We start from the raw sequence: 24,642 nt of genomic DNA, 5'->3' as shown, positions 1-24,642 counted from the left end.
TAGTTCTTTTCTTCTTAACTATTTTTCTTCTCCTATTTAAAAAAAAAAATTCTTTTTTTTTAATCTAAAAGAAATAGTGGTTTCTGTAGCATAGATAGTTATGGAGTTCCCAGAAAAGCTTATACTTAGCTGTCTGGCTCACATTTATTTCCCTTTCTCATCTGCTCTCTATTTAAGAGCGGTTGTCAAAAATACACAATGAGAGGGAAAAACCAAATTCTGTTAGAGTCAGGGGCTCCTTAGCCTTCTCGTCTTTATTATGTTGGATCAGTGGGTTTTGATGAGGAGAAAGAGAGAACAGGAATTCTAATGCTTGGAAATGATGCACTAACTAGCTCAATTAGAGCCTGTGCTCTTAGAGAATCTGGGCACATAGGTTTGGAGAATGTTGAGGTGGAGTCTACCTGCTTTGCACCCTTCCTCTGTCTTGCTATTACCTGTGGTTCACATATTTCCTAATCTTCCAGATGTCCAGGATCATAGCTTATACTTTTGGAGTCCTGAGCTCGGTGTTGAAGAATGGAGCAGAGATGTTTAAAATGACTTTCCCAAAGGTGCTAAGACTAGGATGGGTATGAACCCATGGACTTGTGGTCAGACCCAATCGTTCTGTGTGTACCTGAATTTGTAAATGAACATGCTACCAGTCTTGCTCTTCAGGAAGGAGCCTTTAGGAGATTTGAGAGATGCTATTTGGAGGGAGATCTTGGTGTGACCACATTATCTTGGTAGATGAACTGAGAAGATTTTATCTTGTGAATATCTGGTTCCATATAAAGTTCTTTCTAATGCCATTACAAAGAGTTTGAAAACACGCTACACAACCAAGGTACCAGGCTTCCAAAACATTTTCTGTACAACCTGTCAGGCCACAAAATTTGCTAAGTTGATACTCCGACACCTTTCTTTAGTCCTTCCCCATGGAGGTTCTGGGCTTTGCCCAACACTGCGTTGGTGTGGTTCCCATTGCCAAAACTGACTGTTACCTGTTAGGGTTTAGAATATCACAGGATGCGAGGCCATTCATGACCTGCTCCCACCTACGTTTCTGCCTTTTCTCTACTACTGTCCACTCCTATCTGAAGATCTAAGAATGCCAAACTGCCATTTTGTGTCACTGGGCCTTAGCTCATGCTGTTCCCTCTGCCTGGAACTCTGTTCCAATCTTCCTTTGTCAGGTAACTATTGTGTGCAATCCAGAGCAAATAGATAAAACACACCTACCAAAAAAACATGCAGAATTTTATATTGTGTTATCAAGAGGGAACGGTGGTGAAAATTTTACTAGACAGCAGGTGTATCACTTGACTCATTTACTGACACCATCCATGTACTTGGCTTAAGTAGAAATAGAGGGAGCTAACTCATACATATGGGCACAGACTTACCACACTCATACACGTACGTACGTGTTTATAGTTTTATTTAATATCCATAATAACTCTGGGAGGTGAGTATTATCTTCATTTATAGCTCAGGCAGTGAACTCTGAGTAGTTACGTGATTTTTCTAAGATCCTTCAGCTGCTCAGTAGAGCATGGTATGTAGCCAGGGTTTGTCTGATTCTAAGCCTGTGTGCTCCACTGTATTACAGCAGACACATTAAAGAATAGATAGTATTCCTCCCCTGACCGAATTTCAGACAATGGAACATCAAAAAGAAAAATGAAGGCGGCAAGGGGAACTGTTTTAGATTAGGGAGATTGAAGAGACATAATAGTTAAAGATAACATTTAAGTGTTTCAAAATCCATGAGCCCTTAGTGGTACTCAAAAAAATAAAGGGAAAATCTCTTCTTTACAACAAAGTGATAGCTAATAAGAAGAGAAGGAAGGATACCCTTTTCATCATTTTGTGACCCCCAGTGGAGTAATTGATCCAGGCGAGGACCATCAGTGGGTCTCACAGCACTGGATGAGAGGATCCTGGGGAGCAGGCTACAAGTGTCTGGTTCCTAAGTACCATCCTACAGATTGTTATTAGTTACAGAGTGGAACATGTGCCTTTACAGTGCAGTGATGGGACCGGCATCACCAGGAACAAGGCAGCCTGACTATATTCCTCCTCATGTGATGTCATAGGCAGGGGACACAGTGTCACCTGTGAGGTGTTCTTGTTAAGCAAAAAGTGTTGAATGTGAATCTTAATCATGGGCACAGACAAATCCAAAGTGTGCGGAGTTCTGCAAGACCACTGACCTGGCTGTCACAGCCCACCACGCTCAGGCCCTGGACCTTGACTGACTCCTGGGTCAGGGTGGGGCACAGCTAGGAAGGACTCTGCCTTCTCAATAAAAGGTGCTTTAAAGGGTTTAGTTCTTTGGACATGAGACGAGCCACCTTAAGTCTAGCCCTGGTCCCCCTCACCCCCACCCAGTCACCATTGCCTAGGTTTCCCAGGGAATTTTGGGATGATCCAGGAGAGTGAGCCACAGCTTGTCTGCAGGAGTAGATGCACAGTTTTTGTTTCTCCCACTTAGAGAAGCTCTCCTCTCATACCTGGTCCTTTCCTGCCTGGCCCAAATCTGTGGCCTTTCTGATTTCTATCTGCCCTCTGTTGTGGTGCCCTGGCCTTCATGGGCGGCTGTCTCATTTCATTGAGGTGAGTGGTGTCTGCCTTGGATGCTAAGTTTATTCCCTCCATCAGTGCCTTCTCCATCCCCACCTCCTCCCTCCCTGTGGCTTATATTCAGTTCCCATCATTTGTCATCAGAACTTGCTTCTCTGTTTGTTTTGCAGGTTCAAGTGTGAATGGCCTGGAGGAGCCCAGCATTGCCAAGAGGCTGAGGGGCACACCTGAAAGAATTGAGCTGGAGAACTACCGCCTGTCAGTGAAGCAGGCAGAGGAGCTGGAGGAGGTACCCGAGGAGACGCAGGCTGAGCACAACCTCAGCAGCGTGCTGGACAAAGGCACAGAGGAGGACGCAGCCAGCAGGTCAGCCTGTGCCCTGTGAACTTGGTGCGCTTGTTTTCCTCTGTGCTCAAACATGCCTGTGGCTTGCCCTGGCACCTCTTCCCTGAGGCAGTGACTTAGTTAGAGCCTCAGAAGAATGTATTACCTGGCTTTGCAGGGGAAGCGTAGCAACTTGTTAGCAGCCTAGAATCTGAGCCAGACTGTCTGGATTTGAATACTGGCTCCTCCACTTACCAGCTGTGTGACTGTAGGCAAGTTATATAACCTCTATATGCCTCAGTTTCCTCATCTATGAAATGGCAGTAATACTAGTACCTTCCTCACAGGATTGCTGTGAGGGTTAAATGAGCTGATATGTGTAAAGAACTTAAAACAGTACCTGGCACGTGTAAGCACTTGTAGGTGGTAGCTGTCATTATTATAACTTTGCCTAGTGCTGGACTGTTTACAGGAGCCCTGGTGGTGCAGTAGTTAAGAGCTTGGCCGCTGATCAAAAGGTTGGCAGTTCGAATCCACCAGCTGTTCCTTGGAAACCCTATGGGGCAGTTCTACCGTGTCCTATAGGGTTGCTGTGAGTCGGAATCAACTTGACAGTAAAGGGTTTGGTTTTTGGTTTGGTTTGGACTGTTTACAAAGGATGCCCATATCTGTCATCTCATCTGGTCATCCTCCCAAGAATCCTGGAAAGTAGACAAGAGCACGTATTTTGCCATCTTACAGGTGAGGAAGCGATGACTAGGACTAGAATTAAGGTATCCAGATTGCAGTCCAAGGCCAAGATTTCTCCTGTTTCCGCACTGCCCCATGATCCATTTTTCCCGGTTCTGTCGAGGTCCTTGTCTCTTCATCTTGTCAGTAAGGGCCGCAAGCCATTTGATTTATTTCTTCCCAGTTCAGAGATTCAACAAGCTATTTATTGAACACCTAGCATTTCTGAAACACTTTGTTAATCATTGAAACGGTAACAGAAAAGTATCAGTCACAGATTCTGCCCTCACTGCTGTTCATGAATTTCTTGGAAGGAGAAGACTTACCCACAGGAAACAAAAGTAAATCTAAAGCTATGTGCTGTGGAGGGACAGAGTGGTTCAATGAAAAGAGCTCCAGGGTTGGAATTAGGTAGCTTCTGTTGGGATTCAGCCCCCAGTTCACTGTGCACTCTCGCGAAAGTCACCTAACCTCTCTGGGCTTCTTGTTCTCTCCTTTGTATAAAGAGAGGCTCAGCAGTCCCAAGGGTCACACACAGCAGCAAGTGGCTTTCTGTCTGGCCAATCCCAGTGTTTTAGTTGTGTTTAACTGAGTGATGCCTTGGAGGACATCCATGCTCCAGCTCCACAAGGCTCCTACTGTCTTGTACCCCAGGGCTTCGCTTTCATTACCTGTCCAGGCCTTCCAGCATCAGTAGAGAAGGGTTCTACAAACTGCACAGGAGAATATCATCAAGGCTCTGAAAGAGAATGGAAGATAAGGAGGGTGTCTTAGTTGTCTGGTGCTTCTACAACAGAAATACCTCAAGTGGAAGGCTTTAACAAACAGGAGTTTATTCTTTCACAGTCCAGGAGGCTAGAAGTCCGAATTCAGGGCGCCAGCTCAGGCAAGGTTTTCTCTCTCTTTTGACTCTGGAGGAAGGTCCTTGTCATCAATCTTCCCCTGGTCTAGGAGCTTCTCAGCACAGGGATCCCACTCTCTGCTCCTGGCACTACTTTCTTGGTGATATAAGGTCCCCCTGTCTCTCTGCTTGATTCTCTTTTGTATCTAAAAAGAGATTGTCTTAAAACACAACCTAATCTTGTAGATTGAGTCCTGCCTCATTAATGTAACTATCTCTAATCCTGCCTCATTAACATCATAGAGGTAGGACTTACAACAAATAGGAAACTCGCATCAGATGATGAAATGGTGGACAGTCACACAATACTGGGAATCATGGCCTAGCCAAGCTGACACATGTTTCTGGGGGACACAATTCAATCCATAATAGAGAGTGACGTCAGTATTGGCGAGACTCTCCTACAGGGCTTCAAAGAGCCGGAGCACTTGCCGAGGCCTCTGACTGGTGGAGGCTTTGGGCCTGCAGACAATACTTAAATCCTATGCTGGCATTTGTATCTAGCCATGATTAAGGGAATGTTTAGGGATAAAGAGAGCAAAGTTTTTTTTTTTTTAAGTTCCAAGAATGTTTTCTCAGAGGATGTTTGCTGGGCAGAGCTGCTTCCAGCTGTGCCCTGCCACCTCAGCCCTTAGGGCATGCACTCTGGATAAACCACCTCTTGGACTGATCCCACAGGCAGCTCTGCCATGCATCCTGGGGCAGCCTCTCCCTTGGGACCTGCATTTCTGAAGCCATCGCTAAGCATAATTTTGTATCACAGTGTTGGCACATGACTGGGCATCAGAGTACCCAGAGAGACGCACCCTTCCCTGCTGTGCCCCGGTGAGGAGGACCCCACATGTCCTCTCAGTACCTGCTCCGCTCACTGGGCACTGGGAGGCCTGTACACCAAAGCACGTTTGTAAATCCTTGAGCAGAGCCCACAGCTCGACCTCAGGATGAGTGTGGGTCAGTGCCTTTTTCCTGCAGTAGTAACTGTTCCTCCACTGTAATTTGTTAACTGGGAAGATGATTAGGGCACCAAGTTCAGGTAATACAGCAAGGGCATTCCAGGAAGGCTAAATCATGGCATTTATGGCAGAGTGGGTCAGGAAGTACAGGACAGCAGAGCATGTAATCAGCCAGCATCTACACAGTACAGTAGAAGACCCCTTGTTTCTTCAAGTAGATAAAAGCAGCTAGCATTAAATGCTAGGCAGAAGGAAAAACAGCCTCTTAAAGAGAAGGTGCCCTGGTGGCACAGTGGTTAAACATTTGCTGCCAACTGAAAGGTCCGCGGTTTGAACCCACTAGCAGCTCCGCGGGAGAAAAGACCTAGCAATTTGTGTCCGTAAAGATTAAAGTCTAGAAAACCCTGTGGGGCAGTTCTCCCCTGTCACGGTGTCGCTGTAAGTCAGAATCAACTCAACAACATCCATCATCAACAACAACAGAGGCAGAAGCTATAGATTTCGTCTGGTTTTCCCAGGGAAGCTGTAAGATGCAGAAATGCCGTGTATTTCTGTCTCCCTGATAGCATCAAGCAGAGCCCTGGTGATACAGTGGTTAAGTGCTCAGCTGCTAACCAAAAGGTAGAGAGTTTGAATCCACCAGGCGCTCTTTGGAAATCCAATGGGGGGGGGGGGTCACTGAGTCGGAATCGACTTGACGGCCATGGGTTTGGTTTGGTTGATACAGCACCAAGCACGTTTGTAGCCCTCAATCCTTCCTTGATGAGATGTTTGTTTTTTGTTGTTGTTGTTATTGTTAGTTGCTGTTGAGTCAGTGCCAACTTACGGTGACCCATGTGTGCAGAGTAGAACGGCTCCATAGGGTTTTCAAGCCTGTGGCCTTTTGAAAGTAGATGGCCAGGCCTGTCTTCTAGATGTCTCTGGGTGAGTTTGAACCAACAGTCTTTTGGCTGATAGTCAAGAACTTAACTGTTTGCACCACCCAGGGACTAGCAGTTGTTATTACTACTACAATATTAAGGAGCCCTGGTGGTACAGTGGTTTAAGCAATTGACTGCTAACTGAAAGGTTGGCAATATAAAACCACCAGCTTCTGTGGAAGAAAGGTGTGGCAATCTGCTTCTACAGAGATTTACAGCCTCAGAAACTCTATGGGGTCAATATGAGTCAGAATTGACTCAATGGCAGTGGACTTATTACAATGTTACATTGTGGACCTTAGCAAAATACAGGTATCTGGTATTAGGTTCCTTAAACAGGTAGTCAAATGATAGAAATTGCATTTGGCTTGGTGAATCAGAATCAGCAGGAGGGCTTGTTAAAGCACAAGTTGCTGGACTGAGACCCATGGAAGCAGCAGTTCAAAAAATCAAATGATGCATTGCATTGGGTAAACCTGCTGCATAAGATCTCTTTAAAGTGTTGAAAAGCACAGATGTCACCATGAAGACTAAGGTGCGCCTGACCTAAACCATGATGTTTTCCATCGTTTCATAATGCGTGTGAAGGCTGGACAATGAATAAGGAAGGCCAAAGAAGAATTGACGGCTTTGAATTGTGGTATTGGAGGAGAATATTGAATATACTGTGGACTGCCAAAAGAACGAACAAATCTGTCTTGGAAGAAGTGCAACCAGGATGCTCCTTAGAAGCAAGGATGGCAAGACTGCATCTTACATACTTTGGACATGTTATCAGGGAGGATCAGTCCCTGGAGGACATCATGCTTGGTAAAGTAGAGGGTCAGCGAGAAAGAGGAAGACCCTGAACCAGATGGATTGACACAGTGGCTACAACAATGAGCTCAAACATAACAATGATTGTAAGGATGGCGCAGGACCAGGCAGTGTTTTGTTCTATTGTGTGTAGGGTCGCGCTATGAGCTGGAACCGCTATGAGTTGGAACCGACACCAGGGCACCCAACAACAACAACAACAAGTCTAGGGTGGGGCCCGAGAATTTGCATTTCTAAAAAGTTCCCTGGTGTTGCTGAGGTCTTGAAAATTACCATCCATCGAAAGCCATGGTTCCCAAATTTGCCTGGTAATGAAAATCATTTGGGACACTTGCTAAAAGATAAAAAGACTCCCTGGGCCTATCTCCTTGAAGTAGATGATTCAGTGGGTTTGTGGTGGAGGCCAGGAATCTGTTTTTAACAGGCACCCCACGTTACTATAATCAGGATCAGATTTTAGTTTACACCATGGTGTCAGTTCTGACGCATGGCAACCCCATGTGTGTCAGAGTAATGTTACTGGGTGGAAACCCCAGGTTCGTGCTCCTCATGGCGCGTATTAGCCAATAAATGAGAGACCGAGGTGGGAGAACAGGAAAGGCACTGTTGTTTCAGTGCACAAGGAAATGGAGTCAGTCGGAGCTGCTGCTGCCAAGACTGCTCGCCAAGGTCAGGCAGGCAAGTTACTTTTAGAGGCGTTTACAAGTAGGGAGTTATACAAGTTAGGTCAGCAACATTCTTAATCATACTACGAAGGTGGCACGATGGGGTTTACATATAACCTCCAAGCTAAAGCAGGATTCAAATGCAAAGTGGGGGAGAGGGAGCAGCAAAGGAAATGATTTTTCAATACAGCACTGTAGGGGAGGAAGCCTGGTAAGGAATACAGCACTGTGGGGGCTCTGTCTCATTGTAACTGTGCCCCTTTGCGTTTTCAGTGGCTGTGATCTTTCAGAAATCGATTTCCAGGTCTGTCTTACGAGGCGCTTCTGGGTAGGTTCAACCTGCCAACCTTTCAGTTAGTAGCCAAATGCTTAACCTCTTGTACCACCAAGGGACTCGTTAGTTCACACAAGAACCTCTAAGCCCTGAAACTAAAGATGAGGCACTTTTCCCTAACTGGTTCCGTAAGGAGCCCCTGGTGGGACAGTGGTTAAAGCAATCAACTGCTACCTGAAAGGTCGGTGGTTCCAAACCACCAGTGGCTCCTCGGGAGAAAAATGTGGCAGTCTGCTTCCATAGAGATTTAAAGCCTCGGAAACCCCATGGGGTTGCTATGAGCCAGAATCGACTCCATGGCAGCCAGTAATTGGTTCCATGTCCTTTCCTTACAGCTGAGGTCAGCGGGGGCCTATCTTCTGGAGGAGACCCTAGAAATAACACTTTTGTTTTCTCTGGGAGGGGCCAGAGACAGGGAGCACTGGCTTTATGGTTTTTGTGTTGTTCTCCTCTGACTGTCTCTTCAGGAGAATTTGCTGCAGGTGTGATGGTGGCAGTGCCCATTTGTACAGTGAGGTTCTGTACATGTTACACTCTCACTTTTCCAAAGAGCAAGTCTGCAAAGAACAGAGCAAGCCGGTGCATTTTCTTGATGGAAGAGCTTAGGTTACAGAGAAGTTCCCACAACAGGGGTGTCCCGGCAGGCCTGCTCTCCCGTCAGAATAACACCGTGAGGAACAGCTACTTGAAGGCTGAGGATAAATAAATGGAAAGCCTTCCTGCCTGTTCTTCTCATCTGCCTCACCTCCTTTTCCAGCAGAAGCAGCAACGTGAGCCTTTGCTGAGCAGGAAGCCAGTTTTAGCATGGATTAAATTTCCACTGTGTGGACTGCTGGACAGCACACATCTTCTCTAGCAGTCTGCTTAGCAGCAGAGTGTTTATACGGTTGTCATTGTGGTGGGCTCAGAAGAGTGTGGCCAAGAGGACAGAAGAATGCAGTATCTGGATATGAGTGAAGACCACCATTCTCCATTTCCCCTTGCAAACCCCCCAAGAGCTTGAAGTAGAAGCCAACCTTATTGTTGGTACAGCCTACCCTGAATTCCTGTTGTCCACCTTCTGAGCTTAAACCCAGGCAGCTAGGAACTTGATCACTGTCTTCCTCCTGGGTTTGCCTCCTTGACAGCTGCTAGTGGCTGAAGAACTCTGGGGTTCTTGGGGAATGCCCAAGAGGGCACAGTATGACGTGGTGTGAACTCTAGGTGGGAATCCTGGCTGTCTCCTCACACAAATTATCTTAGCTTCTTAAGCTTCATTTTCCTCATTTGTGAAAATGGGAATAATAATGGTGTAGTGTAGAGTTGTTGTGTGTGTAGATGAGCAGCGCCATGCACAGTGCTCTGTGCTTCATGGCATGTAGTCAGCGCTCAGTGAGTGCTCACAATTATGGTGAAGTATCGTCGTCCCTGGGTTGCCTCTCCTGGCACAGCAGAACCTCGGCTTGGCTCGGTCAAGTCTGAAGCAGACCCTGTCTCTTCAGAATCTCATCCCCGTACGGGTTTTGTTTTCCTCCAACCAGGCCCCATTGTGGCGCAATGAAAAGACACCTGAGAGAAAACTCAGAGAAGGTACTTTGGGATGAGTGATAGTATACATTGCAGCAGGGTGGAGTTTTGCTAGACGTTGTTCTAACTGAAAGGATCTGCTCCTGCTGCTGATGGCAGCTTTACCAAGGGGCTTTGGCAATATCATCCCTGACACCCTGAAATCACGTGGGGGCCTGCCATGGCCTTACCAGTGTGTGGTCACTGGTACCTGCATGCCCATCCTTGCTGCCAGGGAGAGGCGGGCCTGGATCACGTAATCACACCGAAGCTTATATTGCTACAAATGCAAAACAGATGCATGTACAATTAAATGCTGTTGGTTACATATTTCCCATTGTGTCACCATTCTCACCGTCTTTACCTATAGTGTTTCACCACCGTTAATTTACTTTTTCTGCCCCTGAAAGTTCTCACCTGTGCTCTAGATGAACTATTGTCAGTTTGAACTCATATAGTAGAAACTTCTTTGTAGGAGCGAAATGCTCAAGGCAAACATTCTTTGTTAATTGAGCTACGCTGTTGTTTAGTTTAATGATGGCTTCGTGGGATAGTTTTGGTTCAAAGTTCGAAGGTTATTTCTAGGCAGTAGATTTGGGGAGGAAAAGTGGTATTAGTGACTAGATTCTGTGGCCCCATCTCTCCTTGGACTCTGTATCCTAGGCTATTTTGAGCAATTTTTTAATCCTGAGAGGTATCCCTCTCCTGCCAGAGGCGGGGAGAAGTTGGTTCTCTATATTCCATTTTTTCCGGTGTCACGATTCTCCCCACTTGGAAAGTTTCCTGGCTGTAGTTCAAGGGGACCTACCTCACTACAAATTCCGTTCTCCCCTGCACCCTTCCTCCAGTCTAGTCACAGGCCATACCCAGAGATGCTGGCACTGGGAGCAGCCAGGGAACGTAAAATGACCCTTGAGATACGGAATCTGCACTGTGAGTTGCAGTGGCCAGCCGGAAGAGGGACAGTTGGCAACACCTGTTGGATTTCTGTCTGCCCTTCACAAAGAGAGGGAGGCAGGTGTGCCTGTCTCAGATCTCTAGACCCAAGTACCAAGGCCTCTCAGAAGTATTTTGAGCGTGTAGCTTACGAAGAAGCGAGAGTTGACCTTTCTGCTGCTTCTTTATGCTCCTCCCTCATTTGCTGTGCTCCCACATTACTTAGACTGCTGTAAAACTAACCGGTGTGGCACTAATAGCTATAAGTGGGCCTCGTTACCCTCATCACAGGGCTTCATGGCTCACTGTCACCCACACATATAGGCTGTGAGCAGCCCTACTCTGAGTAGAGAGAGCCCGCCCCTCACAGCAAGTCAGAACCGATGCCCTCAGTATCTGATGCTCGGTGGTCTGAGTTTTCCTTCATGCCAGAGTCAGCCTTTGGCTACATTGTGAAAGCCAGTTTCCCCCAGTTCAGGCAAGTATTGGTTCCTCACAGAGGACTATGCACATTTTCAGTTCAAAGCCACTCCTGAAAAAGGCTTTTTGGGAATTTTCAGACCATGAAACAGGTCTGAGGAACTTCTCCCTTTGTGCAGTTCGGGCTTGTTCTCATGCCTGGGAGCCCCGCAGTGTGATTGGGGACCACGTGTACCCTTACTATTCATGCATTGCCCGTTGTACAGCTTCATTGTGTGGGGCAGGGGCCGTGGGTAAAAGTGCCCCAGGGTGGGATCCTAGAGGGTGGAGGCCCACGTTTTTGGCTTGCTGCATAAGTCATGGCGAGTGTCTTCTCACGTGGAGTCAGACAATGTGCTGTGAAGGGAACAGTATAGAAGATGCAGCTGGTTGCCAAGAGTGATGACCCAGGGTTGGGACACTTGTTTCCAGCCTTTTCCCGTAGACCCTGCACAGTCACTGCAGTGAATGGTGCCTTTGCTGCCACTATACCTGTGTGTCCCCCAGTGTCTGGCTCAGGGTTGGCACATAGTGGGGGCTCAAGGAACACCATGAAATTGAATCTCTTGGCCCATTTTCCTTCCCCATTGCATCAAAAGTTCTGACGATAGGCTTCCCACCTGACCTGAGTCAGGTAGAATTGAGCCCCTCAAGCCAAACTGTGGCTCATGGTAAAAGAAGACTCTCTCTTCATTCGTGATTCCCAGGATTGAGTTTATACCAAGACAAGTCCCCTGCCACCTGAAGCCTGCACAAAACTTAACTCTGTGGTCATGAAGTTTACTGAATAGACACTCCCCACCACCCTGGGCTGTTCACCTGTGTAGGTTTACAGAGGTGCCTCAGAAGAAAGGCCTGGTGATCCACTTCCAAAAAACCAGCCATTGGAAACCCTGTGGAGCACAGTTCTGCTCTGACACACAAAGGATTGCCATGAGTTGGCTTGACTGACGACAGCTGGTTTTTATGTAGGTGTTCATGTACACGCATGTATTTCATCCTTCCCCAGAATATCCGCTTCCTTCTCACTCTCTTTATCTCCCACTCTATTTCTTACCTGTGTCAGGGAAGGATGCTGACTCCTCATGGTGCACTCTCTCCCTTTCTCCTCAGGAGGCGTTTGCCCCTAATTGTGGCTTTTAACCACCCCTTCTGTTTTTTGTCATTCCCTCACTTTGGTTGTTATGGTTACTTCCTTGCAGCAGTTCGGAGTCTGAGATGGAGGAAGAGGAGGAGGAGGAAGAGGAGGAGGAGGAGGAGCCTCAGCTGCCCACCTCTGACCTGGGCGGGGTCCCTTGGAAGGAGGCTGTGAGGATCCACGCTCTTCTGAAAGGAAAGAGTGAAGAGGAACTAGAGGCCTCGAATAACTATGAGCCCAGGAATGAGGAGGAAGAGGAGGAGGAGGAAGAGGAGGAATATGAAGAAGAGGAGGAGGAATATGAGGAGGAGGAGGAAGAGTCTAGTGAAGGTAAGGAAAAAATCTCTTATCCTGCCCCTGCCCCTGCCCCTCCCTGGTCTGTTTTGTGACTAGGCGTAAGATGTTTCTGTGGCCGGAGTCACAGGAACGTGCCTCCCACAGAGACCCAGAGATGATCCCTCCTGCCTCAAAATGAGGGCCTCTCTCTCCCTTAGATGCGGGGGGCAGAGGAGAGGACACCACACCACGGTGTCTAGCAAACCATCGACATGGGAATAGTGTGCACATTCTCACTTGAAACCAGAAGTGGGAAACAGAGGACCAGTGCAAGGACTTCATCCACATTAAGTTGCTCGTTCTTGTCTCCTCCTTGTCTTCTGTCTTTTCCCTTCAGTTTCAGTCAAAGAACCTTATTTTAATAAAGAAAGGGACTTTAGTTTTCTAGAAGATCCCCTGCTTCCTCTTATTGGATATTGGAGTCTGAGAGCATTGAATCTGCTATTAACTCAGAGTCACCGTCACTGGGAAGAGGGGCTACGAGCTTAGGTGGCCACTGGACAAGTTGATGATACGCAGAGTAACATCTTTGAGCCAGTTTCCTGAGAGGAAGCATCCCAGCACCATTGTTAAGTCAGACTGGTTGGCTCTGAAATAGTTTCTTGCCTTGAATTCAGAATTTTTTGGTTCTGCCCCTATCCCTGGCTCACTGGGATCTTGAGTAATGAAGACGAACTTGCTGGGCCTCCTTTTGCCATTTGTGAAGATAGAGGGTCGTTCTCACCCTCTCTTGGCTGCACAGAGGCCTGGGGTGGGTGGTCATGAGGTAACCAGGGCAGGTAGAGGCCACAACTCCCCAGAGGATACCACCCCATCCGGTCATGGTCTGCCTGCTCTCCAGAGGTACCAAGAGGGAAGAGAAGGACGTGGTCTTTTGCACGTGGGTCCTGCCGGTGTTAGAGGAGTAGATTAGATCTGGACAGCCCAGGCCCTGGTGGAACTGGCACCAGGTGGCTCTGCTGCTCTTCAGGCTTATCTCTGCTTTTCCGGAATGTGATGGGCCCAGCAGCACAGTCCCATTCCAAAGTCTGTTTTCTCTGGCGCAGCAAGGACTAGTGTAGGCCGGACAGACGCAGAGCCCTTCCCCGATGTGGCTCATGTTACTGGACCCATCCTCAGAGAGCTGTGTAGCTCTGGACAGAAGGCTGCCCAGATGCCAACCCTACTGAGGCTGGGTGAGCAGGAAGAGAGCACCCTATCCTCTGACCCTGAGGTTCTCAGGTGTAAGTGCCAACAGTCAGTCAGGTTTTTCCTCCGGCTCCCTGGTTCTGTTGCACTCTTCTCCCCCAAGGTGTGCCAGAGGACCCACAGGTCAGCACTTAGGAACCCGCCCCGCCCCCGCACTGTTGGATGGGAAAGGAGTAAGGCCTGGAAGGAGGCTGGCACTGACTGGGAAGCTGGAGCCTTGGGTTCTCCTCTCCATCATGCTGTGTTCGTAAAGCCCAGAACCACCTCCGCATCCCAGTTAGTCAGAGGGCATGAGCTCACCCAGGGGAAAGGTATTTTGTTTGCATCTTTCCAGACATCATTCTCCATCTGATGATTAATATGCTCTTTGGCTTTTAGCCCCACACACAGATCGGGGTCCAAGCCTGGTCCCTTTTCAGGAGAGGTTAGCTCTGCGTTTCCCCCATGCAGAATTTATTTCCTGGACTTGGAACTAATGTCAAGACCAAACCTGCAGGAAATAGGCTTTAACTAGAGAAATACATACTAACAAATTCAGCTAGACTCTGGAAGATCCTGAACGTGGCCTTTGTTCCTAGCCCCTAGTGTGTGTTTCGTTTGGACAGTGAACTTCCATGCCTATGTAGACAAGGACAGGACGTTACTGCCTTGCAGCTGAAGATAACTCTTCTTTCTATTCTCTTTCCTCCCCCTCCACCCCTTTCTCTCCATTTATCCCCACGTGGGGTTCTGATGCTGCGTTTGTGGGTGTGTGGCTCCCCCTGCTGTAGAAGGGGAGTATTGCCCTTGGGACACAGAACTGCAAGGCCAGTGGCTCCAGCATCTATCAAAGGAAGAAGATACGGGTACATGTAAAGGTACCCACTTTGCCCCCTCGCCCACCTTCTTAAACTGGCTCCCTAACAGCCATCCAGGATTTGCCTCCCAGAGCAGGTCCCACATGAAAATACCTGTTCTATAGAGCTGTGCTGAAAGACTCTGGCACATACCTAGCCAGGCCCCTGTCTTTGGGCTCAGCCTTCCCAGACAGTCATGTACAAAGTAGCACATGAGTCAAAAGAAATTTCAGAGGAAGTCAGAGAAGATTCTGGAAACAACCTTGTTGAATGTGACCCCAGCTGTCCCCTTTGAGTGTTTTGTTGCAAGTTCCTCTCATCCAGTCGAGACCCAGCTTCTTCTCTAACGTGAAACACCTTACATCACGGCCACAGCTCTGAGGGTGGCAGGGCTTCTCCCACCACCACGAGTGCCCAGCACCTCCCCCCACCATGCCGTTTTAACGTTTCTCTGAGAAAGAGGGAGATACCAGCTTCCCACTGGTGATAAGTCCTCACAGCTGCCCCTACTAACAGAAAGCAGGACATTACCCAGGAGAAGAATAACTCTGTCCCCTTGATTGCACAGAAGACAAAGGTGCTACATTTTTCTTACTCACCTTCCTCAGTCCTATCTAAGACAGGCTATTTGGTGATTTAGCAGTGATTCAGCCTGATACAGCACCATAAAGGCAAGTTGACCCTAGGAAAAGCCCACAAATCTATAGAAACCAGCAGCTCCCATAAGGGGCTGAAACCCCATATGTAACAGCATAGTATCAGCACCCACGTTTGGCCATCTTATTGGTACTTTCTGTCCATATCACATTCCCTGTGACTTGAAAATTAAAGGGATGCTGTTATGGAAACAGGCCAAAGCCAGGTTACCCAGTCAGATTGTTAAGGGAAGGGCTGACATGCACTCTTGGGTAGAAGCAGGCTCTGCTTAGGGACCTCAGAGTCCTTCAGATCAGGCGGTATCTGCTCTTGCTTCCTGAAAAGCCACCTTCCCTTCCCTAGTGCCCCTCCAAGTTGCTGGCTGTCCTTTATTTCAACCCAACTCTATGGCGTGATCTAAGCACTAACTATAGGGAGCCCATGGGACAGGGCCTGCCTATGGACCCCTTGGGCTCTGACAGCAAGAATAAAGAGGCAGCAGGTGAGATTTTGTTCAGCCGAGAAACCAGGTCTTGTGCCAAGAGGGCATCCGTGGGGCACCAATGTAGTTTTAAGGAAAAGGGCTTTGACTTCAGGAAGAGCAGAGAAGCATTGGCCTCAGTCCCACCCAGGAACTCTCAAGCTTTGGGAATTGCTACCCGACTCTATCCTTTCCTCCAATCTGTGTCCCTGTCACAGACCTGGCTTGCAGCATGAGTCCTGTCATGGGAGGGGACATATTCTCTCTAACAGTAGCTCTGGCCGCACAAGAAAAAAACCAAAGTACTGACAAAGTACACGTCTGTGTGAGTTGGCTCCTGTGTGGCAGAATGACACTGTCCCATCACAGCTGTCTCTTGCCATTTGGCTTAAATTTCAAAGGAGAAGCCGTCAGCATGGCAGGTGGTGGTAAGCACTGTTCTGCATGACCAGTGGGATGGGTGGGGGCATGAGCAGTGCGTCCTCAGGTCCTGTGCTGGGCTGGGTGACAGAGCTGAGGACTTGGGGACCCTGGAGAGGTGGCCCTTCAGAGGCCCATTGTCTTCTCTTTTTTTTTGAATTGGCAGTTTGGGCCCTTAAATGCAGTTAGGGGTGAAAAGAGCATTAGAAGGGAGAGAGTTCTTTCTGCCCTGGAGTTGGAACATGCCATCCTTTTCATTGCCACTAGTGGTACAGGTGCAGCTCAAAGTGGCTAAATCAGCCTGAGTGGGCAGAAGTCGTTCACGTGCCAGAATGTGTTTGTGCACCCTCTCAATTTGTGCCTCTTTCTGATTCAAACTGATCCTGGCAAATACTGTAACTTCTCTCCATTTCCTTTCCTGTGGCGTTTCATCCCCTCCTCCCCTTGGCTGTTTATTTCCTCCTTCCTTCCTCCCTGTCCTCTCTCCCTCCCTCTTCTCCTCCACCCCTCGCACCTGGCACGCCAGCCGGGAACCAGAGGCTGCAGCAGATCCTAAACCCTGAGGATCCCTTGGAGATCCAGGCTGATGTACACTGGACACACATTCGTGAGAAAGTGGAGGAGGAGCAAACAGTCCCAACCTCTGAGTCCTCTGCTTCTAGAGGTAACTGCGTCAGGATCCAAGGCCCCTTGCCCCTCTGAGCCCCTCCTGCCACTGCTCTCTGTCTCCCTGTCCAGACGGCTTTCCTGTTAGAGCCAAAGCCATCCACTGGATCAAAAGTAAGAGCCAGCGTGTTTCGCTTTCCTGATGTTAATCGGGACAACTGCCCTTGACTCTTATGTGAGGATGTGTAAAGTTGTCCATGGATTCAGGTCTCGACTCTGTCTCCATTGATGCAAAATAGTGACATGAACCTGACCTTTGGTTTGTTTGCCGCCCATGCCCCCAGCTTTCCAGGCAGGGTTACTCACTCTTTCCCACTTTGTGAATTCTCCTGGTGCTTTTCTCGTAGAGCGTGTCTGGGTGTGAACATGCGTCGGTACACAGGTGGGGTGGGAGCGTGTGTTGAACTGGAGAGGGATTTTAAGAACAGATTTATATCAGGAAGCCTCAAGAGTAACTAGCGTAATTTCCAACTCGAGATTTTAGGTTAGGTGGTGTGTTTTCAACAGTAGGATGACCACGTACCTTATCCTGGTGTCTTTTAAGGAGTTGTAATAAAAGGAAAAAGTGGAGACTATTGAGGGATGTAGAGGTTGCATCTCCTTCTCCATCCCTCCCATCCCCAACATACCCATCCAAACACGGATGCTTAGTGTCCACCTCTGTTCTCGCGTACATAACTTCATGTATTCATTCAGTGCCTGCGCTGGGCCACGTGCCCTGCAAGGCACTGAGTGTACAAAAGTGGTTCCTGCCTTCGTGAAGTTTAGAATTAGTGGACGTTTGCTCCTGCCCAGCCTGAAGTCTCTACCTACAGGCAGGACCAACCTCTGTTAACTCCTTTTGCAGCAGTATAAACACGCAGCAGCTATGCCGAAGTTGAAGAGCGAGAGCCGCTGCCGACCAGGAACGCCCAACCGTCCTGCTGCATGGGGTAGCTGTGCAGCACCTGGCCTGTGGGGACCTCACTTGTGTTTTCTTTCCTCTCCACGTCCTGAATAGCCGTCACGTAGGCCAGCAGCAGGACTGCGACCCCTCGCCAGGGCTCAAATGGGCCTTTGTGTTGTAAAGTCATCTCAGCATCTCTTGTTTCGGACTTTAGGAATGAGCTCAGCTCTCCTCAATGGAAACCCTTCCTCCTATGTAACTCTGTATTTATCGTCTCTTTTAAATTCAGTGCCCGACCTTCCCTCCGTCCGCCGCGCGGCTGTGCAGGCCTGGCTGGAGACAGTCTCCGGAGGTAGTCTGGTGATGTTTGCTCTCTTCCAGTTCACCATAACCTCTCTTTCTTTTGGCAGCTCCGCTAGTCCCTTAACACTAGAGCGCTGGTCCTGTCGGGTAGTGCATGTGGGGCCGAGCCGAGCGGGTGGGGGCACGTGCATGTGTCACCTAGACAGCGTCGCTGCATGCACCAGCCACTCACCCGTGTCCTCCGGGAAGACCCAGGGCAACGCAATGGCCAACAGGACCGAGACACACTTTTTTTTGTTGTTATTAATAGATGCTGGGTAAAGGCCAAAGCTGAAAGAACGTTTCTAGCATTGAGGTTTAAAGTCTATAGAAATCAGGTCGAGTAGCAATTGGGTGTGAAAGTAATCAGCTAATACTCCTGCAAAAGTATCAGGGAAAGAAACCATCCAAATTCAGAGGGAGTTTATGGAAAAATTATCATGGAGGAGGGGAGAAGGGAGGATTGGAGGACATTGTTCAGCTGAGGTAGGGGGACAAGCTGGTCTAACCCGGGTTGACATCAGCTGGATCTTCAGACTGAGGTACTGATATCACTTTAGGTACTTAGGCCAAGAGATGGTTGAAAAGCATTAGTTGTCCTTCCTAGATTTTTCTGGAGATGTGTTTCTCAACAAGAGGACTAGTGGCATTTTGGGTAGAGTAGTTCTTTCTATTGCAGGACATTTAACATTCTTGACCTCCGCCCTGATCATTAAGTCAACCAAAAAATAGCCGTGCACGTCATCAGGCATCGCATGAAGAAGGGCAATGTTGTCCCCTAGTTGAGAACCTCACTGTTCTCGTGGTTACTTCTGGGATGGACAGAATTGCAGCTCATAGATCTTTACTACCGGCCTCTTACCAATCCACCCTAGTGTCCTTGCCAGCTGCAGGAAGTACGCACACACACACACTGTCAGGAGGTACCTTCCCACAGAGCCCTAAGGAGAGAGCAAACAAAAAACAGCTGCCATTGAGTCACTTCCCACTCTTGGCGACCCCATATGTATTAGAGTAGAACTGTGCTCCATAGGGCTTTCTTTTTGGAGGTAGATCACCAGGCCTTTCTTCTGAGGTGCCTTTGGGTGGGCTCAAACCGCCATCCTTTCAGTTCGCAGCTGAGTGCTTAACCATTTGCGCCACCCAGGAACTCCAGGGAGAGAGAAAACCTCATTTAATACTTAGTTCAACTGACCCTGAACAAAACCTGCTGGCCCCTCTCTTCTAGTTAGTTTGTGTCTCTAGGATGATTGGACGAAGCTGAGGTGACAGTACTTCAGCTAGGATCACATCCCAGCTGGCGGCTGAAATCAACCAGGCAAGCACAGAGTATGTCAGCGATTCCTGGCTTTCATAGCGTGTGGCTCATGAATTCGCGTGGCAGCTTCTAGCACCTTGCCTCCATCTTAACCCAGATTTAATCCTCACTTCCATCCTTTAAGCTGCGTGCGACTCTTTCAACGTCTGCTGCTGTTGCATCGACATTTCTCACCTTGTTTGCTTTTTGATATATGTGACAATTATTCTTTTCAGGGTACCTCCAAGGAGTGTAAACTTCTTACTCTTCTGACCCCGCAGCAGACATTTCTTAGTATAAGCTGTCAGTAGGAGAACTATGTCAAGCACTGAGTGACTAGGGCTGGAATCCATCTAATGCAGTGTGCTTTGACCTTACCCAGACCAGGCAGTCCTCTATAGCAGTCTACTTGGTGCTGGCTGCCAGTTAACTTGCCAACAAAAGTGTGAGAGTGCCATCTCAGTGCCCAGGCACTCACAGGTCCATTCAAACAAACATACCAGGAACTGGCCCTTCTCCACGGGAGGAGCCAGGTTCTGCTCTCACTGGGTCTTTATCCACCAGCCTCCTAAGAGCCTGGGCCTGTCATATGACCATGTCCCTCCTCAGGCTACCAGGTTGGGGTGACTGTCCAAGGAGAAGGATCCTAGGGGAAGAAAGATGTATCTGCCTAGAATCCTTAGAAATGGTGGTGTGTAGTGATGAACTTGAAACCCCAGGTGTGGGGGTGGTGCTCAGAAGAGGTGGGTGCTTTCTGGTGGGGTTTTTGTTTGTGCCTCAGAAGTCCCTATCCCTGGTTTTTGGAAGTCTTCCTAAGTGACCAAAAGGTATGTTATCCCACAAAGGTTTTAACCCATGGAAATAGCTGAGTAATTCCTTCCCCAGTATGTTTTTCAGCTAATGCCATCATTGAGGACAGGGAGACACTGTCTGGGCATTGGCAGCTCCATCGGCTGCTCTGGTGTCTCAGAAGGGGGAATATAATGTTCACCGTGTGCCAGCCTAGAACTTACGTGGAAAACCCCATCTTTCCCCATATCCCGGACTGTCTTTCTCTTTCAAACCAATTCCCTGTAGTTCTCTGAAGACTAGATTTTAACTGTCATGTGCATAAAAGAAAAATGTCTGGCGGGAGGAATTATTAAAGACACAAAAACTTCGTAACTACCACCTAAGTCAAGAAGTAAAACCTTCCCAGCACCCGGTGCCTCTTCCCAATCACAATCCCTTTCCTTCTCACCCCACCCTTCAAGTCAGTCTCTTCCTCAATTGTCCTTATAATTTTGCCACGGTGGCCACTCCCAGTGTTTCTGCTGCACTGGTTCTGTGTGTCCTTAAGCTGTTGGGGGTGCAGATTCCTTAGGTTGTGCTATGGAGAGGTCATTACATGGCCTGCCCGCTCCTGTTTTCAGCACGACTTTTAAGAAATCCATCCAACCGTGCAGCATCCAATTCCTCTGCTGCCCACCCTACCGTGGACTGTGATCCACAGCCTCCTATACATGCAAATCAAGGTGTAACCCCTTCTCCTGAAATGAAAACCTTTAAGGAGTGATTTGAGAATGAGTGCTCTTAGCCCTAGAAGAAACTCCGGGCAAGTATATGTCAGCACTCCAGACAAATGGGTACTGTTAGTCTCAGGGAGCACTGGTACTTCACAGCCTTCTTTTCTTAACTGCTTTCTCTTACTCTGTTAGTATAGGTTTTCAGTGTGTGAAGGTGGGGGGAGAGAGAGTGTGTATGTACCTGTCTGTCTGTCTGTCTCTGTGTGTGTGTGCTGGTTAGAGCTTTGCCTCACTTTGCAGGACTGAAAGGCTGCCCTTGATTCTACAAAATGAACTTTACATATCCCCTCAGCCTTGTCCCTGTGCTTTCAAAGAGAGTTTCTCTAAATTACCCCAAGCAAAGCTGCACCCTCTGCCAGTTGAAAGGGCAGGGCCCTCAAGAGTCCCATTGGTCACTCATAATGTGTCACCTGTCCACAAAACTCAGGTGGCTGTGAGTGCTGGATGAGCAGCATGGCCATAAGCAAATGACCTAAGGGCTTGGGACCTCGGCCTTCTCGCTGAAAAATGGAATTAGAAATGGTCCCTCCTAAGTGGACTATTATGAGAATTGAGTGACTCATGGCATGTGAAGCAGTCAGTACAGTGCCTGGCACATTATCCTCAATAATTGAGAGCCATTGTTAATGCTGCCCTGTCAGCTGGCCGGTGCTGCTGGGCCTGGGGAGGTGCCCTTGCCCTTCTGTACTTCTCAGACCTGAGGCTCTTACAAGCAGCCTCAGGAGGAAGAGAGGAAAGATGACCAGGCCTTAAGCTGCTCTTTTCCATCCACTTAGCCCTTCTAGAGTGGAGAAATGCTAGTCTCAGGTGTTCAGGAAGGCCCCAGGCCCTCCCGGCACCCACACTATTTTTAGAAAGCTCCCCCCTGCCGTGATTGACTTCTGCCTTTGTGTCCAAACCCAGACCCTTCAGAGCCTTTCTTCTCCCTTCTCCTTCACATCACGGCTCCGAGAAAACCTCTGTCCCACCCATAGAGGCAGTCTATCTGTCTTTCCTTTTCTTTCTTTCCTTGAACGTTTCTGCTTTGCAGTCCCACTTGATGAGAATGACCTGGAGGAAGACGTGGATTCGGAGCCTGCAGAGATAGAAGGGGAGGCAGCGGAGAATGGGGACACAGGGGACACTGGTGCTGAGCTGGATGATGGTACGGGGATCCCAGAGCCTCCTCTGTCTTCCACAGTGACTGCCCTATTCTCCATTGCGGAGACAGGGCCACAGTGCTTCAGACTCAGGGAGGATCAAGAACTGCACAAATAAAGCAACAACATGGAGGTCACAAAAGGCAGCTGTTAGGCCTCCTGGCTGGTTCCTTGCTCTGCCACTAACTTGGAGTGTGTGCCATTTCACGCACCCAGAAGCCACCATTCAACTTAGCCTGCATTAGTTAAATTGATTGAGGGCCCAAGCATATTTGGAGCTTTATACAGGGTCTTCTGCAATTACAATATGCAGTGGTCACCCTCTGAAAGCTAGATGTAAGGGGTGGTATTTCAAGTATTAATAGCATAGTTGGTTGGGGAAAAAGGAGCAGGAGCTTGGCTGGGCAGAAAATGAGAAGAAAAGTGCAGGGCAGATTGTAAGGAGCATAGATGTTGGTATTGGGGTTGTGGCTTTGGGGAGTGGTGAAGGGAGGGAAATCACATGATCAAGTGAGTCCTTGGAGCCAGGCCCAACCCTCCACAGGCACACCAATGCTTTTTTTCTGTCATGGCCTGTCATGGGTCACTGCTGCTGTATTTAAAAAGAACATGGAGCACCATAAGCTTTCATGGGACCACCATGTTTCAGAGAATAATATGATTTGAGGCCAGGGGAAGGAATCAGGAGAGTCTGTCAGAAGCTCTGTGTGGACCAGTGGGCAGGGTCTGTCCCCAGGTAAAAGGCAGAGATTTCAGAGTCTGGTCCAGACCACAGGCAGCTGTGAGGTCTGTGATTGGGCTCTTCCCTGAGGAAGGCAAAGGAACATGAACTCCCTGGAGCATGCACCCATTTCTGTGCACTCCCTTCCCTCTGCCAGATCAGCACTGGTCTGATGACATCCCGTCGGATGCCGAAACTGAGCTTCGCTTACAGCACCAGGAAGAGGTAGAGGCAGAGCTGGAGCTGAGGGTATCAGAAAATGAGGAGGAAAAGCCACCCCCCAAACCAAAGCGACAAGAGAGAGGTGAGTACATTGTTCTTGGCAGGAGAAACGGCTTCCAAGATTTTTGCTGAGCGTTGGCTGAGGATGTGTGTAGCACCGAGGATGCAGGTCCATCAGAGCAGGTTTGGTGCTGCACACCTATTCTCCATATGGTCAACATTCCTCCCACCCCCTCCTCTACCTTCCCTGTGCCACCCACCCACTGCCACCGAGTCACTTCCAACTCATAGCAACCCTATAAGACAGAGTAGAGCTGCCCCATAGGGTTTCCAAAGCTGTAATATACGGAAGCAGACTGCTACATCTTTCTCCTGCAGAGCTGCCGACCTTTTGGTTAACGGCCGAGTATGTAACCACTGCACCACCAGGGCTCCTCCCTATGCCACAGGCACCCACAAATGGCTTTGGCCTGCGGCCCCTTCCATGTTTCTTACGTGGGGATATGAAAGAGTAGAAGGTGTGTCGCAAAGCTTCGGGCAAGATCATAAACATGAAAAAAAGTTAACACTCCTGACAACAGTACTGACAAGAGTACTAACAGAAGGAAGAATCGTGGGCAAACACATTCCAGAAATTCTGTCACTTCTGAGAGGACCTCTTCTTTCCGTAAGAAGAGCATGAGGAGTAGACCCAGGAACAGGGATGAATTACCTCAGTTTGGCCCTCTGATCTCCCTCCCATCTCTAAAAATGGCCAGTGTGATGCCTACTGCAGAGCTGGCTGTGAGAGAAGCCCTCTTAGCTTGAATGGGGTGGATTTTCTGTTGTAAATCCCTGTATTCATTCTTTTCAGGTTCTTCCCAAGTCTCCAGCCCCGTCCAGTCCCCTCAGGAACAAGCCGTTGGGTTCTCCCCAGTCCACAGCCCTGTGGCGGAGGTAAGGGCTTAGCGTTCACTGTGGGAGACCCTGAGTAGACAAATCAGCTCTCTCATCTCAGGGCACCTGGTGGACACCACACAAAGACTGGAGATGAAGGAGCCTGTTGGGCTTCTCGTTTGGACAAAATTTTTTAAAAATGTTCCCTCCTCACCATGCTAAGTGGAGCTATTAAAAACAGGTGGTGCCTTGGTGTTATGGCTCAGTCCTCATGGGGAGGGAGATAGCCTGAGCAGAATTTCCCCACCACTCCTCCACACATATCGCAAACTCCAGCCATCCCACTACTGCCTTCACTCTTCTGGTCGTGTCCGCGTGCCGTGCCTGTGTGTGTGTGTGTGCGTGCGTGCGTGCGTGTAATACATGGGTAACAAAACATTTGTCATTTCAGCAGTTTTCATGTGTAAGTTCAGTGACATTAACTACGTTAATTGTGTCTTCAACCATCACCATTAACTCGTCCCGTATTTTTCCATTACCCTTAACAGAAGCTCAGTGTCCCCTAAGCATTGTGTCTTTCTTCTTAAAAATAAGTATATTTTTAAATTAAAGCAATAATCTTTGTGGAGTTTGATATGACAAGTGCATTTTTTCTTAGTATTATGTTAAAATAAATGCATAACTATTAAAATTCAATATGTTTATCCAGGTTACCAATGGTGTGTGAACCATATATGGGAGAA

At 48.4% G+C, this 24,642-nt stretch overlaps 1 protein-coding gene across 6 annotated transcripts in view; it reads left to right on the top strand.

Annotated features, from left to right (window-relative positions):
- Positions 1-24,642, top strand: part of MICAL3 (microtubule associated monooxygenase, calponin and LIM domain containing 3) — a 208,860-nt gene that overhangs the window by 147,843 nt on the left and 36,375 nt on the right. For 4 of the 6 annotated variants that reach the window (XM_064284805.1, XM_010590776.2, XM_064284802.1 and 1 more), the window contains 6 exons: positions 2,739-2,934; positions 12,353-12,618; positions 18,027-18,089; positions 21,972-22,085; positions 22,959-23,105; positions 23,877-23,959. In XM_064284805.1, the coding sequence (XP_064140875.1) occupies positions 2,739-2,934; positions 12,353-12,618; positions 18,027-18,089; positions 21,972-22,085; positions 22,959-23,105; positions 23,877-23,959 (869 nt within the window). The remainder of the gene's footprint in view (positions 1-2,738; positions 2,935-12,352; positions 12,619-18,026; positions 18,090-21,971; positions 22,086-22,958; positions 23,106-23,876; positions 23,960-24,642) is intronic. The other 2 variants (XM_064284804.1, XM_064284806.1) reach the window with 2 other exon arrangements.

Source organism: Loxodonta africana, chromosome 4 (genome assembly GCF_030014295.1).
Source record: "Loxodonta africana isolate mLoxAfr1 chromosome 4, mLoxAfr1.hap2, whole genome shotgun sequence".
NCBI classification, from domain to species: domain Eukaryota; kingdom Metazoa; phylum Chordata; class Mammalia; order Proboscidea; family Elephantidae; genus Loxodonta; species Loxodonta africana.
Note: the sequence above shows the minus strand (reverse complement) of the source record. Positions and strands in the feature narration are given on the sequence as shown.